Source organism: Macaca fascicularis, chromosome 1 (assembly GCF_037993035.2).
Source record: "Macaca fascicularis isolate 582-1 chromosome 1, T2T-MFA8v1.1".
In the NCBI taxonomy this organism is placed as follows: Eukaryota; Metazoa; Chordata; class Mammalia; order Primates; family Cercopithecidae; genus Macaca; species Macaca fascicularis.
This window is the reverse complement of record NC_088375.1, coordinates 156,527,563-156,543,893: the sequence shown is the minus strand read 5'-3', so window position 1 is coordinate 156,543,893 and position 16,331 is coordinate 156,527,563. Positions and strand designations below refer to the sequence as shown.

The window sequence follows — 16,331 nt, the reverse complement described above, 5'->3', positions numbered from 1 at the left end:
CCATTCAGTATAATGTTGGCTGTGGGTTTGTCATAGATTGGTCTTATTATTTTGATGTACGTTACTTCGATACCTAGTTTAATGAGAGTTTTTCACATGAAAGGGTGTTGAATTTTATCAAAAGCCTTTTCTGCATCTATTGAGATAATAATGTTGTTTTTGTCTTTAGTTCTGTTTATGTGATGAAGCATATTTATTGATATGATTACGTTGAACCAATCTTGCATCCTGGGGATGAAGGCTACTTGATCGTGCTGGATTAGCTTTTTGATGTGCTGCTGGATTTGATTTGCAAATATTTTGTTGAGGATGTTTGCATCAATGTTCAGCAAGGATATTGACCTGAAGTTTTCTTTTTTTGTTGTGTCTCTGCCAGGTTTTCATATCAGGGTGATGGTGGCTTCATAGAATGAGTTGGGGAGGAGTCCTTCCTCCTCAATAGTTTCTGTAGGAAGGGCACCAGCTTTTCTTTGTATATTTGGTAGAATTCAGTTGTGAATCCATCAGGTGCTAGGCTTTTTTTTGGTTGGTAGTTTATTTATTACTGATTCAATTTCATTATTGGTCTGTTCAGGAAATCAGTTTCTTCCTGGTTCAGTCTTGGGAGAGTCTATGTGTCCAGGAATTTATTCATCTCTTCTAGTTTTCTAGTTTGTGTGCATAGTAGTGTTTATAGTAGTTTCTGATGGTTATTTTTATTTCTGTGGGGTCAGTGGTTATGTTTTCTTCATCATTTCTAATTGTGTTTATTTAGATCTTCTCTCTTTTCTTCTTTATTAGTCTAGCTAGTGGCCTTTTTTTTTCATAAAACCAACTCCTGGATCCATTGATCTTTTGATTTTTTTTTTTTTTGTCTTGTTCAGTTCAGCTCTGGTTTTTGTTATTTCTTGTCTTCTGCTAACTTTGGAGTTGATTTGTTTTTGGTTCTCTAAGTCTCTTAGTTGTGATGTTAGGTAGTTAATTTGAGATCTTTCTAACTTTTTTAATGTGGGCAGTATAGTGCTATAAGTTTTCCTCTTAAAACTGCCTTATCAGTGTCCCAGAGATTCTGGTATGTTGTATCTTTGTTCTCATTAGTTTCAAATAACTTCTTGATTTCTGACTTAATTTCACTATTTACCCAGAAGTCATTCAGGAGCATGTTGTTTAATTCCCATGTAATTGCATGGGTTTTAGCAATTTTCTTGACTTGTATTTTTATTGCACTGTGGTTCAAGAGGATGTTTGGTATGATTTCAGTTCTTTTGCATTTGCTGAGGAGTGTTTTATGTCCAGTTATAATATGTGGTCAATTTTAGAGTATATGGCATGTGGTGATGACAAGAATGTATAGTCTGTTGTTTTGGGGCGGAGAGTTCTGTAGAGGTCCTTCAGATCCATTTGGTCCAATGTTGAGTTCAGGTCCTTAATATCTTTCTTAATTTTCTACCTCAATGATCTGTCTACTACTGTCAGTAGAGTGTTAAAGTCTCCCACTATTGTTCTGTGGGAGTCTGTGTCTCTTTGTAGGTCTTTAAGAACTTGCTTTATGAATCTGGGTGCTCCTGTGTTGGGTGCATATATATTTAGGATAGTTAGGTTGTCTTGTCAAATTGAACCCTTTTACCATTATATAATGCCCTTCTCTGTCTCTTTTGATTTTTGTTGTTTTGAAGTCTGTTTTGTCTGAAACAAAACAGGGTTAGGATTGCAACCCCTGCTTTTTTCTGTTTTCCATTTGCTTGGTACATTTTTTTCTCCATCCCTTTATTTTGAATCTTGGATGTTATTTTGTGTGAGATGGGTCTCTTGAAGACAGCATACAATTACCCAGCTTGCCACTCTGTGCCTTTTAAGTGTGACATTTAGCCTGTTTACATTCAAAGTTAGTATTGATATGTGTGGATTTGATCCTATCTGTGTTTTATTAGCTGGTTATTATGTTGGCTTCTTTGTGTGATTGCTTTATAGTAACACTGGTCTGTGTGTAAGTATGTTTTGTATTAGCTGGTACAGTGCTCAGAGAAATCAGAGAAGAGACAAACACATGGAAAAATATCTTATGCTTGTGGATAGGAAGAGTCAATATCATTAAAATGGCCATACTACCTAAATCAATTTACAGATTCAATGCTATTCCTATCAAATTACTGATGACATTCTTCATAGAACTATAAAAAATTATTTTAAAATTCATATGGAATAACACCAACAAAAAAGCCTGAATAGCCAAGATAATCCTAAGCGAAAAGAACAAAGCTGGAGGCATCATATTGCCCGACTTCAAACTGTACTACAGGGCTACAGTAACTAAACAGCATGGTATTGGTACAAAAACAGGCACATAGAGCAATGGAACAGCGTGGGGAGGCCAGAAATAAGGCTGCACAGCTACAACCACCTGATCTTTAATGAAAGCTGACAAAAACAAGCAATGGGGAAGACTCCCTATTTAATGATGCTGGGATAGCCATATGCAGCTAATAAATGATGCTGGCTAGCCGTATGCAGAAGACTGAAGCTGGACCCCTCCTTACACCATACATAATAATTAAGAAGAATTAAAGACTTAAATGTAAAATTCAAAACTATAAAACCTCTGGAAGACAACACAGGCAATATCATTCTGAACATCGGAATGGGCAAAGATTTCATGACAAAGACACCAATGCTATCAGAATAGAAGCAAATATTGACAAATGGGATCTAATTAAACTTAGGAGCTTCTGCACAGCAAGAGAAACTATCAACAGAGAAAACAGACAACCTACAGAATAGGAGAAAATATTTGCAAACTGTGTATCTGATAAAGGTCTAATATCCAGCATCTATAAGGAAAGTTACCAGAAAAAAAAGACAACTCCATTAAAAAGTGGACAATGGACATGAACAGACACTTTTCAAAAGCAGACACACATGTGGCCAACAATCATATTAAAAAAAAAGCGCTTAACCTCACTGATCGTTAGAGAAATGCAAATCAAAACCACAATGAGATACCATCTCACACCAGTCAGAATAGCTATTATTAAAAAGTAAAAAAATAAGATGTTGGTGAGGTTGCGGAGAAAATGGAACCACCCACCATACACTCTTGGTGTGAATGTAAATTAGTTCAGCCATTGTGGAAAACAGTATGGCAATTCCTCAGAGAGTTAAAAGCAGAACTACCGTTTGACTCAGCAATCTCATTACTGGGTGTATACCCAGAGGATTAGAAAGCATTCTGCCATAAAGACACATACATGTGTATGTTTATTGCAGCACTGTTCACAATAGCAATGACATGAAATCAACCTAAATGCCAATCAATAGCAGATTGGATAAAGAAAACGTGGTACATATACACCATGGAATACTATGCAGCGTAAAAAAGAATGAGATCATGTCTTTTGTGGGAACGTGAATGGAGCTGGAGTCTATTATCTTCAGCAAACTAATGCAGGAAGGAAGAGAAAACCAAATACTGCATGTTCTCACTTATAAGTGGGAGCTAAATGATGAGAACTTATGAACACAAAGGAGGAAACAACAGACACTGGGGTCTACTTGACCCCAGTCATAGTGAGACCCTGTCTCTACAACAAATAGAAAGTCCCTTGACCCCAACATAGTGAGACGCTGTCTCTACAGCAAATAGAAAAAATTAGCTGGGTATAGTGGCATGCACCTATAGTCCCAGCTACTCATGAGGCTGAGGTGGGAGAATTGCTTGAGCCTGGGGAAATCAAGGTTGCAGTGAGCAATGATCATGCCACCACTCTCCAGCCTGGAAAACAGAGCAAGACACTGTCTCTTTAAAAAAAAATCAAACTATATTTAAAAATTCATTCAGAGATGTGTCACTCCTTCTCCTAACTCTTCTATCTCATTACTTTTCCACACTCCTTAGAGATAACCCATTTTATTAATTTCTGTTTTATCCTTCCTGTATTTCTTTTTGCCAAGATAAGCAAAATGGAATGTTTCATGAGTTTGCATATCACCATGTGCAGAGACCATGCTGTGTGATTATAATTTTAATGTATGTGCTGCTGAAGTGAGCACTTGATATGTTTTTAACTTGGCTGGAAATAAGAGTAGGTTAAAGTCAGAGTAGGACAGTGTGGTAGGTATTCAAATGAGGGTGGGCATTCCATGGTGAGAGAGGCATTGCAGTGTGGTGCATAGGGGCATGGACTTTAGAATCAGGTAGCCCTGCTTTCAGTCTTAGCTAGATCACTTATTTACCAGCTGTGTAACATTGGCCAAGGCATTAAACTTTTCTGAGCCTTCTCTCAAGTGGGAACATTAGCACCTACGTTATAGTATTATTTGGGGTATAAATATAATGACATGCTTAAAATGTCTGCAGTATTCACAATTAATAGCTAATATTTTAATAATCATTCTAACAATAAACCATTACATAATTAGGAAAGATCAATGGCAGAGAAATGCATTTTATAGTTTTGTATGGTTCACACAGATGAAACTGGTTTTTTTGTTTGTTTGTTTTTTGCAGAGACAAGGTTTTGCCATGTTGCTCAGTTGAGCAGGGCTCAAGTGATCCCTTTCTCTAGGCCTCCCAAAATGCTGGGATTACAGGGATGAACCACCATACATGGCCCAGATGAAACTTTTTAGGTGAAAAAACAACATACTTAAATGTTCATGATTTTAGTATCTAAGTCTCAACATTTCCAAGAACAAAAAGTATATAAATAACTTAATCAGAAAATTAAGAGCATACATATAATGAAACCTGTGTTAGCTGGAAAATGTTTTCTGTAAAGTGCAGATGGTAAATATTTTGTGCTTTGTGGGTCATATGGTCTTTGCTGCAACTACTCAACTAAGCCCGTGTAGCACAAAAGCAGTTACAGATAATACTTAGATGAATGAGCATGCATGTTTCCCACTGAGACCTTACTCATAGACACTGTAATTTAAATTTCTTATAATTTTCACATCACAAATCTTTTGATTTTTTTCTGAACCATTCAAAAAGGTAAAAACCATTCATAAATCATGGGCCATATAAAAACAGGTGGTGGCCGTGGTGGAGGGTACACACCACCCTGGAGTTCTGCTGTGAGCCATAGTTTGATGACACCTGGTTTAAGAGAAGAGATTTGTACTTTAATTAATTAATTTACTTACTTACTTATTTATTGAGACAGAGTCTTGCTCTGTCACCCAGGCTGGAGTGCAGTGGTGTGATCTTGGCTCACTGCCTCCTCGGTTCAAGTGATTCTCATGCCTCAGCCTCCCGAGTAGCTGGGATTATAGGAATGTGCCACCACGCCTGGGTAATTTTTGCATTTTTAGTAGAGACAGGGTTTCACCATGTTGGCCAGGCTGGTCTTGAACTCCTGACTTCAGGTGATCTGCCTGCCTCGGCCTCCCAAAGTGCTGGGATTACAAGCATGAGCCACTGCGCCCGGCTGAGACTTGTATTTTCAAATTTAAAATAAAAATAAGGATTTATAACATGCAATTAAGAAATGAGCTAAATTGATTTTTAAAAACCCACCTGACTTTGTTTTAAATTGAAATAGTTTGACTAACCACAAAACTGTCATTCTCAGAATATCTCTTACAGACCTTTATGATTTGCCATACTTTTGCTTTAGTACAACCACATTTTAGAGTGATCATTTCGAGAAATAAGATATTTACATCTTTCTAACATTTTACTTTTTCATTTGCCCAAACTAAGAATCAGCAAGACTGGAAATGTAGGAAGTCAAGGGGGCAGAGGATTATAGGATGGAAGCTAGGATCCGAGCAGAGATCTGTAAAGCCAGAATAGACATGATGATTTGTGAAAACAGATGTTTGAGATCTGGAGACCATGATGAGGTGTTGATGAAAAACAGCTTTAGTAGAAATAAGGAGATGGAAAATGGAAAAAATAAGGCTGTCAAAAAAAAATTCAGAGTTCAAAGGTGATAGATCATTTTGGACATTTATAACCCAAAACTTTGTACTTTAGGTCAGAAGAACTTGGGTTCTATACCTTTTTAAAAAACATTTTTAATTTAAAAAATTATGTCATCTCTGTTTGAGACCTAATTAGCTGTGTTATCTTGGGCAAGCCATGTAATTATTGTGGCTTAAATTCCTCATTCCTTAAATGGAATGATAAATATCCTTTTCCTAGGCTTATTGTGAGGACTGAATGAGATAACTATTTACAACTGTATGACTGTTAGCTTATTATTATGAGCGAGGTTTGAGGACAGTGTTGGAAGGATCAGCAACACAAATCTCAGAGTTGCTGATCATAGCGACTGGACATGCAGCTCAGAGTCTGGTGCTTAAGATTTTAGGGAGGGTGGATCAGATAAGGCGGCCACAGGGGCGGAGCCAAGGGCCTTTGCCTGGCTTGGCCACTAGCTCTACCTTCCCTGTTCTCACCTCCCTTTCCCCTATAGCTCCCAAAGGCAGCTCCAAACAGTCGTCCAAGGAGGACCTGCTCCTGCAGGATTTCAGTGGCAACCTCTCTGCCAAGTCCTTTGCGATCTTTTTCAGGAATGCTTTCGTCGTGTCTGCCATCCGAATCTGGTTATACTGGAGAATATGGCATATGGATCTTATTCAGTCTGCTGTTTTCCATAGTGTGATGACCCTAGAAAGTACATATTTGGTAGCCTTTGCATACAAGAATGTGAAATTTGTTCTCAAGCACAAAGTAGCACAGCAGAGGGAGGATGCAGTGATTCGAAAACTTTCTGAAGCTGATAATAGAAAGATGTCTCGGAAAGAGAAAGATGTAAGAATCTTGTGGAAGAAAGAATGACGTTGCTGATTCTGAAGCTACAACATTTTCCATCTTCTATAACAACACTCTGTTCCTGGTCTTGGTCATTGTTGCTTCTTCTTCATATTGAAGAATTTCAACCCCACAATGAACTACATTTTGTCCCTAAGTGCTTCATCAGGACTCAACGCCCTCCTGTCTACTGGCTCCAAGTAGACCATGTCAGCTTCATCCCCTGGCTTTGTGTCTATGCGTGGCATGTGGTATATGGAAAAGTAGCAGGGTGCTCAGGGTGGGAGACACACGAGATGTTTTTGTAGTCTAGAGCCTTTAAAAAACTCAACAGAATATAATTCAGTATTTGTTTATTGGCTGTTTTTGACAGATTGTTGAAATTAAATGAATTGAAAGGGAAAAAAAGACTTTAGGGAGAATGTATGCTGCCCTAGACTTCTGCTGACATCTGTGATGAGAAGGCAGAATTCTCTAAATATATGGGATGAACATAATGGGAGATATTATAATAATGGTCTGAAATGGTTGGAAACCTCTATGTTTAATAATGTAAATCCTGTCTTCCAATAAATAAATAAATCTTCTCTACCTTTTGCAGCATCAAGCTCCAAAGACAGGTGAAAGTTCCTAAGTGTTATAGAGAATAGTATAAATAACTCAGTAAATAAAGTATAGCATTAATGCCTCTTTTTTTTCCCCTCTTATTCCTTTGCATCTCATTAGTACCTTTGGCAATATTATTAATCTCTGTCAAGTTATTGTATGATTATCAAAGCACATTAGGTTTCAGAAACTTGTCTCCATTGCTCCCGTATTGTTTATTCTACCCACTTTGGAGGCTAAGGCTCAGGTAACCCATAAAATATATAATCCATGTCTTCAACTTTGCTTCTATATCTGGTTCATCTTCTCCAAGTTCCCTATATTGATTTTCCTGTGTCTCCATTCCAGATTCTTATCTGCTGCCTCAGATAGTGACATGTGCTGTGACTTTTCTTTTGCTACCTGGATTCTCACCCTGCTGCCTGCTCTGACTTCTGGTAACTGCCTTTCTCTCCCTCTATCTGGGCACTATTCTGGTTGCTGAAGCATCTCTAGGATTGATGAGGCGACTCATGGGCCTCTGCAACCCTACATTTCTGTTACTCTGACCTTTAATTCACTGGTGAGATTCAGATGTGTCTTCAAAGTCTGTAACTTTTATATAATGCTTATTTAAAATACAATTGTAACTCTAAATCTTAAGCTAAAAATACTGTATGGTAAGACTCTGAAATTTGTATGGTGTAGTTGACCAAAGAAAAAAATAAATTCAAGATATATCAAGAGATAAATTAGAATAAAAGCTAAGAAGAAAAATCAAAGTTAAATATCGATTATTGAATTCTTTGATGAATTACGAATTGTGGAACAGTATTTAATAGTTTTTTCTTCTTTAGACTTTAGTCTTCTTCAGTCTCATTTATTTTTCTGTGACAGTTTAGAAACTCTAGTTGTACTGAGTGGTTCCCATTGTTTCTGTTAGCGATATAAGTTTAATATGGGTTTCTAATAAAACAATGTCAGGTAGACTATGAAACTTGTGGTTTCCTTGCCTGTTTGTAATGACAGTGGGCTCTCTGTTAAAGTTGGCGTTATTGTGACATTTGCATATAGCATGTTAACAGTCACTGTTAGAATGAATGAACATAGCAATATTCTTAAAATTTGGGGTAAAAAATAAATCTATTGTGAGTTTTGATTTATAATAATGAAATTTAAATGTTAAAAATGCTTAACCTTCCTAAGTTACTCTTGTTCCTGATGACAATATGATGGAGATGTTGGAGGTAGATGAGATCCGTTTACTCCTAGCTCTTAGACACAATGATCAATCACCCTGCTGATTCAGAAGATGTTATACTTCCAACTAGCAAGGGTGGAGAATACACAGCCTTTAGTATACAATAGCAGCTGCTCCTGATGTTGCTATGATTCCTATGAAGGATTTGGGACTTCTGAGACAGATTATGGCCTTCATTCTGCCCTATTCCTCATCATCATGGAAGAACTTGTACATCCTCTGCAGGGCTGTTTTCTGCAATTCTGGAAGAGTTTTCTGGGGCTCCTGTGCCTAAAATCCTTTCAAAAATTCTTGGGAATACTAGATACCATTTTGAGACTCTACCCTGAGGATGTATTATAGAGAAGTAAGATAAAGAAAGACCAACTTGAAGTTTCTCCTTGGGGTCCCAGATTCTCTTCATCTAAAATACATAAATGAGAAACAATAGCATCAAATCACCCTTACTGGCTCCCAAAATGATAACCATACTTGTCTTTTATTAGGTATCAGGCATCTTAGCTAAGATGGTATTATTCTTTGTGTCTTTGCATTTGTAACTAAATGCAGCCAATTGAAAAAGCTCAAGCTCTATTCTTATGTGATGGGCCTCAATTGAAATAATTCAGTAATCACTTATGAAGGGACTTTGCAGATACTGTGCTAGGCACAGACATGCAGAGTAATAAGACCATCTCTGTCCTCAAGGATATTAGTTTAGTAATGGAGACTGAGAAGTAAATGAACAATCACACTGTGGTATGTTGAATCTGGCAAATTACTTGCTCTTCTGAAGCTTTAATCTTCCTGACCTGTGACATGAGAATCTCATAAAGGTTGTTAGAATTAAATGAAATAACAAATGTAAAGTGCTTAGTTTAGAGTTCAGCATATACAGCAAAACGTATTGTAGAAACATGAGAGTGGCACCTTACCCATTCTTGGGGGAGTGGGTTGGGGAATGTCAGGAAAAGCTTCCCAGAGGAGGTGGTAACTGTGAGTGAGCTGAATTCCGAATGATAAGGAAGACGAAGAATGGTTGGAGGTAAGATAGTGGTTCTTGGTTGCTCAGTCTTCCCTCTCTAACTGAGCATCAGACTGCATTGTTGTCAATACATTGTATATATGTCTCAAAAGCATAAAAAGTACTGTTACACAGTTTTATTTTGTTTTTAAACCTGTAGCACCTGTTATTGTCTCCTATCCAAGTACTAACCAGGCCCGAATCTGCTTAGCTTCCAAGATCAGATGAGATTGGTGCATTCATTACACAGTTCTATTTTATATTAAGTTATCATTAATTTTCTTTCAGAGAATTAAAGATGGTGGTGTTATTGACTCAATTAAAACAATCTGTGTTGGGGATCATATTGAATCCATAAATGGAGAAAATATTGTTGGGTGGCGTCACTGTGATGTTGCTAAGAAGTTAAAGGAATTAAAAAAAGAGGAACTCTTCACCATGAATTTAATAGAACCTAAGAAGGCATTTGGTAAGTCAGGGGTCGGTGGGCGGGTGTGTGAAATGTTCCCTTTCCCTGATTTTTCTTTCTAAGGGAAATGAGTACTGTGATATGGTGCTTTGTGCTTTTAGTGTCTTCTTATCTAACATATCAGTTAAAAACGTAGAAAATGGTAGCACTACTTATAAGAAAGACAACTATTGAAGGAAGAAAAAAGAAAATTATTGCCTTGTAAAAGGACATTTTCCAAACATTTGAAATTACAAAGTCTAATGTCTAGTGACTGAATTTGATGTGGTTGTTCCTATCTCTGAGAACAACACATTGTATTGTTTTCATTTTGCTGAGCAGTAAGATTTTTGACTGAGCTCTTTAAACCATAATAACTGTTGCTCATGGATCTCAGCAGCAAAAATTGTAGTTATATACAGAATGGTATTTAAAATAGTTATCTGTTCCATTTAAAAGACCTCCTTCCCCAATATCTTTCCTCCATTGGCATTTGAATTTGGCAGCGTGGGATGGTATGAAATTATTTCCACTTTGGGGTGACATCTGTACTTGCTTGGTTTTAGCCATGGCAGCTGTATTCCAACTGTTGTTCAATCACCCAAGGCTATCTCATCTACAGAAAAATGTGCCAGCTTCTCTCTTACCACCCAGAACTATTTTAATAAGCCAAACCAAGGCCTAGCATTCATCAGTGTTAAAATATCTTTAGCAGAATCATCTCAGGCTTGCTCTTACTCATCGTGACCCCATGCACACTATGTTCTTTCCTTTGTTCACAGAACATAAATATTCCTTTTAGTTTGTCTCTAATGCCATTTTCTCAGGGCAGTTATTGGAAATAATGGAAGAATGCAGTGGATCTGGGGAATTACGTTTTCTCTCTCTTAGCAAGTAAGTGACAGGTCCTAGGCATATGGAATTAGAATTTTTTCTCTGCTTCTACATGAGTCTGCACCATTTAACAGAAATACAAGTGTAGGTTATATTACCTGTGGGAGACAGTTTTCCAGAAGGTGTAAGAAAAAGATGCCTTACCAGTACCTCCTGGAGGGAGCACTCCAGGGACTACCTCTGTAGATGCTGTGATTCTGCCTGGTGCCTTGCAGCATCTGAGCTCACTTCTCACAGAGGAAGGAAAGCAGCACTCAGGTTTCTATCTAGTAACTCCTTTCAAGATGGCTTCATTTGGTAACCTGACTCCCCAGATAGCATGGTGAAATAAATTGACAGGGTGTAGATGGTTCAGGATAAATATTCTTATTTGATTTAGACTCTTTGTAAATCAAAGCCATTCTATTAGTACAACTCAAGAAATCTATTTTTTTCTGTATTTATCTCTACTATTTAATCTGTTTCCAGAGTAAATTTTTCTCTGTTTTTTTTCCCCTCCATTGTCTGCATCTAAATCTTTTGGTCCCTATGTCTTTGTAGAAAGTTGGTGGTATACCTTAACTTGGATGCTAGGTTGGTGATGGTCTTAAATGTTACAAAGGTCATTGTATTTAGCTATTATTGTTCCATGATTAGATTTTCCCTTCAATGTTGTAGACACGTGTACAGTCAGTATACTTCACTGCCTTATGTACCTAACTACTATTGAACCGGCTTTCTGTTGCCTCATGAAATCAATGGACACATTTGCAAAGCACCCTGAGTAGGATTTTCCTAATAGAGGTATATTATTTGAGCACCCTGAATTCTGGTAGTGCTGTTGGTTAGGACACCCAGAGATTGACTTTGGAGGAATAAGTTTTTGTTTTCCAAGGTTTCTGTGGAAGTTTTACTCAAACTGCTGGTCTTTATGCATTTTCCGTGCTGTGGATTGATTCTTGACTCTGGGCTCTAGCGTGAGGGGTTTCTTTCTTAAAAGTAAGCCTGGCTGCTCTGCCTATCCTCCAGCCCCGAATTTTTCTGCTTATTGTTTTGCCTCTGGGATAAAGACAAAGCTACTTTGTTCCTCATCCTTTGGCTTCATCCCAGTGCTTAGCTCTTTGCCAGAGAGGGGAATATAAATCAGGGGGTACTTGGGGAATCAGGCTTCCCCCAATTCTCTTGGTCCTAATCTTATCTTTTGCTATGTTTCCTTCCTTTTTTCCTGTATTTTCTAGCGTTATTATTGACTCAGGGCCAATAATTCAAATTTCATAGTCCTTTATGATTATCTGACTCTCTGTCCTCTTGGATTTCTACCAGGAAAAGGGCCAGTCTTAGTGAGGCAGAGTTTTCTCTGCATTCAGATAGGCCACTTTGGCTGTAGCTAAGTCACTTATAGGATCTTAACAAAAGCTGTCAGAAATGGCTATATGCACCAGTATTTTGACATTTTCCTACCAACTTCCCTAAAGACTTAGCCTGGAGAGGCATGTGGACTATATCCCAAATCACAAGAGGAAGGAGCATAGTTGGCTGCTTTGCAATGGCATAACTAGGACTGCAAGCACCGCTTCTTCTTTTTTTTTTTTTTTTTTTTTTTGAGATGGAGCCTGGCTCTGTCGCCCAGGCTGGAGTGCAGTGGCCGGATCTCAGCTCACGGCAAGCTCCACCTCCCGGGTTTACGCCATTCTCCTGCCTCAGCCTCCCAAGTAGTTGGGACTACAGGCGCCCAACACCTTGCCTGGCTAGTTTTTTGTATTTTTTAGTAGAGACGGGGTTTCACCATGTTAGCCAGGATGGTCTCAATCTCCTGACCTCGTGATCCGCCCGTCTCGGCCTCCCAAAGTGCTGGGATTACAGGCTTGAGCCACCGCGCCTGGCTAGCACCACTTCTTTGTAGTGGGTGGGGAAATCCTTACTGCCTGCCTTCATTTCCATATTTTAGGTCCACCACTCGCTACACTCCACTTCCAGGGGCCATTGTATGTGTTAATATTCTTTGATGGAGAGCTATGCAATAAACACTATCTAATTTCAGAAAAAGGCATTTATTGGAGACTACCATGTAGGTCCCAGAAACAGTCAATCGAGCCTTGACAAGGTCAGGAACCAAACCTGTTTCAGGGATGTGTGTACCAGGAACCCTTCATGGCACTGGCTGAATTGACTCCAGGCAATTATTTTCTATTTTCATATCACTTCACTCAGGATTCAGGTGGAGAGGTGGAGCAAGTAAGTAGGTCTTGTACCCATCTTGATAATGGGGAAGGCAGGCTATATGATAGACCTACCAAAATCCCACGTAACAGGAAGGGATAAGTTTCCTTATAGGTAGGAAAAAAGTAGCAGATTCCCATTTTGCTATTTCTCCTTAGCTGTTATATCTTGTTCTGCAGGGACAGCAGTGTTGATTTTCTCTTGATTTTGAATCTGACTGTAGCCATGTATGATATCTGTCAGTCTGGGAGTATTGGAATGGATTTGGAGGGAGAAGGGTATTGTAAATGGTTGTGGGCGTTTGGCCTTGGATTTTGTTTTTCTGCTATGAGTTGGGTGCCACATACATAGCTGTTTGGCAGTGGACTATCTAGAGATGATGACAGCATCCAACTTTCTTTCAGAGAAAGAGTAAAGTCAAATTTTCCTTGGTGCTGGCCATCAGATTTGGAGGGGACCATAATTACCAATTGTGACTACATTTCTAGAAAGATTTTTAATTTATGTATCTCACAAATTATTGAGACTCTTCTGTGTTTCAGGTACTCTGCGTGGCATAGAAAATACTAAGGAGGAAGACTAAGCTATGGCTCCTGCCTTTTGAGGAGCTCATAGTCTAGCAGGAGGCTGTTATGGGCTGAATTGTGTCCTTCAAAATTCACATGTTAAAGTCCTAATCTTCAGTACCTTAGAATGCAATTGGATTTGTAGATAAGGCCTTTAAAAAGGTAACTAGGTTAAAGAGGTAACTAGGTTAAAATGAGGTCGTTAGGGTGGGCCCTAATCCAATATGACTGGTGTACTTATTAGAAGAGGAAATTTAGACACAGACACAGGGAGGATGCCATTTGAACTTGAAGATAACTATCCATCTGTAAGTCAAGGAGAGAGGCCTCAGAAGAAACCAACCCTAGAGAAACCTTGATCCTGAACTTCTGGCCTCCAGAACTCTGAGAAAATAAATTTCTATTGTTTAAGCCACCTAGTCTATGGTACTTTGTTATGGCAGCACTAGGAAATTATAGAGGATAATAGGAAAAAAATTATAGTACCAGTTCTTTGACTATGGAAGTAGATCTTGGGCTTTCTAATAATCTAGAAGGTACTGGTATTTTAGCATTCCTCTGGCCTTGGGAAGATAGCAAGAGCACACCGATATGTTTCCATTCAGACATTTGTCGAGCAATTAGTATATGCTTGTCTTAGGGTATTAGTTGCCCTAGACAATCATAGTCACCATTTATTGAAAGCCTACTGTATACCTTTACCATACCACCTGCTTGGTACGTGCATGAATAAGATCCAGATCTAGGAACTCATGTCTAGTGAGAAGAGAAGGATATGAAAAAATAAATAAATTTAATAAAGGCTGTTAGAGGTACTAAAATATACTGGATGTATAGAGGTGGGAGACATCAAGTGTACTTAAGAAGTTCAGGAAAAGCTTTTCTTTTCTTTTCTTTTTCTATTTTTTTTTTTTTTTTTGAGGCGGAGTTTTGCTTTGTTGCCCAGGATGGAGTGCAGTGTCGTGATCTCAGCTCACTGCAACCTCCACCTCTCAGGTTCAAGTGATTCTCCTGCCTCAGCCTCCTGAGCAGCTGGGACTACAGGCATGTGCCACCATGTCCGGCTAATTTTTTGTATTTTTAGTAGAGACAGGGTTTAGCCAGGATGGTCTCAATCTCCTGACCTCGTGATCCACCTGCCTTGGCCTCCCAAAGTGCTAGGATTACAGGTGTGAGTCACTGCACCCAGCCAGGAAAAGCTTTCTAAGGAAAGAGATTTGAGTTGAGTCTGAAGGGATGAATAGTGCTTACTTAGTGGATGAATTGGGGAAGGTTGTCCTGGGAAGTGGGAACAGAATAAGCAAAGTTACAGAGATAGAGAATAGCATCATATATTTGGGAACACCATGTTTGCCAGTGTTTTTGGTTAGAGGTTATTGGTGGTGGTGTCACAGGAAATGAAGCTCAAGAGTCAGTAGAGAACAAATATATCAAGAGCCTTATATATGAAGATAAAGACTGGGCAATGAAGAGGCAGAGGAGTAACATGATGAGTCTTTAATTTTACAAAGATATTTTGGAGACTGTTAGATAAAGGGATATGAGCTAGAGATTAGGAGATCATAAAGGTTCTATTAACAATAATAGCTATCATTTGTTCAGTGTGCGAGAGATGAATTAAGGCAGTGCCTGTAGGCATGAAGAGAAGAGAAATGGTTTGGAGGAATAGAAGGTGGTGTGCTGGAGCCATTTGTACACATCTCCTCCTTCACTGACATCAGGTTGATTGTTTTAAATTAGCTATAATGGGCTATTTATAAAAGAGAAATAGGTAAGTCTTGTAAGTCAGGGCTCTTTATTTTAATTTTTTTTAGTGTGGAGAGCTGATTGTTAAATGTTTACCTGCACACCACTGAATAATGAGATTGAGTTAGTAACCTGTTGGACATAGAAATAAAGGAAGGAGAGACTGCAAATGATGACCTCAGATTTGTGGCTTTAGGGAGGGAGTATGGTGCCATTCTTTAAGACAAGGAAAGCTGGCAAAGAAATAGATATGGGCAAGGAGATAGGATAGGAAATAAATTATAAGTATAATTTTGGACTAAATGAGTTTGAAATCTGCGGGACGATTCAGTTGGACTTGTACAAAAGGGCTGGGTATGGTGGTTCACACCTGTAATCCCAGCACTTCGGGATGTTGAGGAGGAAGGGTCACTTGAGGTCAGGATTTCGAGACCAGCCTGGCCAATGTGGTGAAACCCTGTCTCTTCTAAAAATACAAAAATTAGCTGGAAATGGTGGCAAGCACCTCTAGTCCTGGTTGCTCGGGAGGCTGAGGCAGGAGAATCACTTGAATCTGGTAGGTGGAGGTTGCAGTAAGCCGAGATCATGCCATTGCACTCCAGCCTGGGCAACAGAGTGAGACCCTGTCAAAAAATAAAAAAATAAATATACACACACACACACACACACACACACACACACACACACACACACACACGAGGTAGATGAGCATCGATAATTGGGGCCTAGAGAATGAGATTTATGAGTAATTTTCTTTGATCAGTAGCAGAAGCCATGGAAATAGATTGAATCACTGAGAGTGATAAAAGGACCAAAAACAGAACGGTGAGGGGAACACCAGCATTTAAGGGGCAGAAAGAGAAGGAGGAGCCAGCACTGAGGAATGGCCAGAC

General features: G+C 38.8%; 1 protein-coding gene and 1 pseudogene across 8 annotated transcripts in view; both read left to right on the top strand.

Annotated features, from left to right (window-relative positions):
- GIPC2 (GIPC PDZ domain containing family member 2) overlaps nt 1–16,331 on the top strand; it is a 102,643-nt gene that overhangs the window by 36,538 nt on the left and 49,774 nt on the right. For all 8 annotated transcript variants that reach the window (XM_045368439.3, XM_005542942.5, XM_005542943.5 and 5 more), the window contains one exon: nt 9,874–10,054. In XM_045368439.3, coding sequence (XP_045224374.1) covers nt 9,874–10,054 — 181 coding nt within the window. The remainder of the gene's footprint in view (nt 1–9,873; nt 10,055–16,331) is intronic.
- On the top strand, nt 6,409–7,050 carry LOC102127336 (translocon-associated protein subunit gamma pseudogene; annotated as a pseudogene).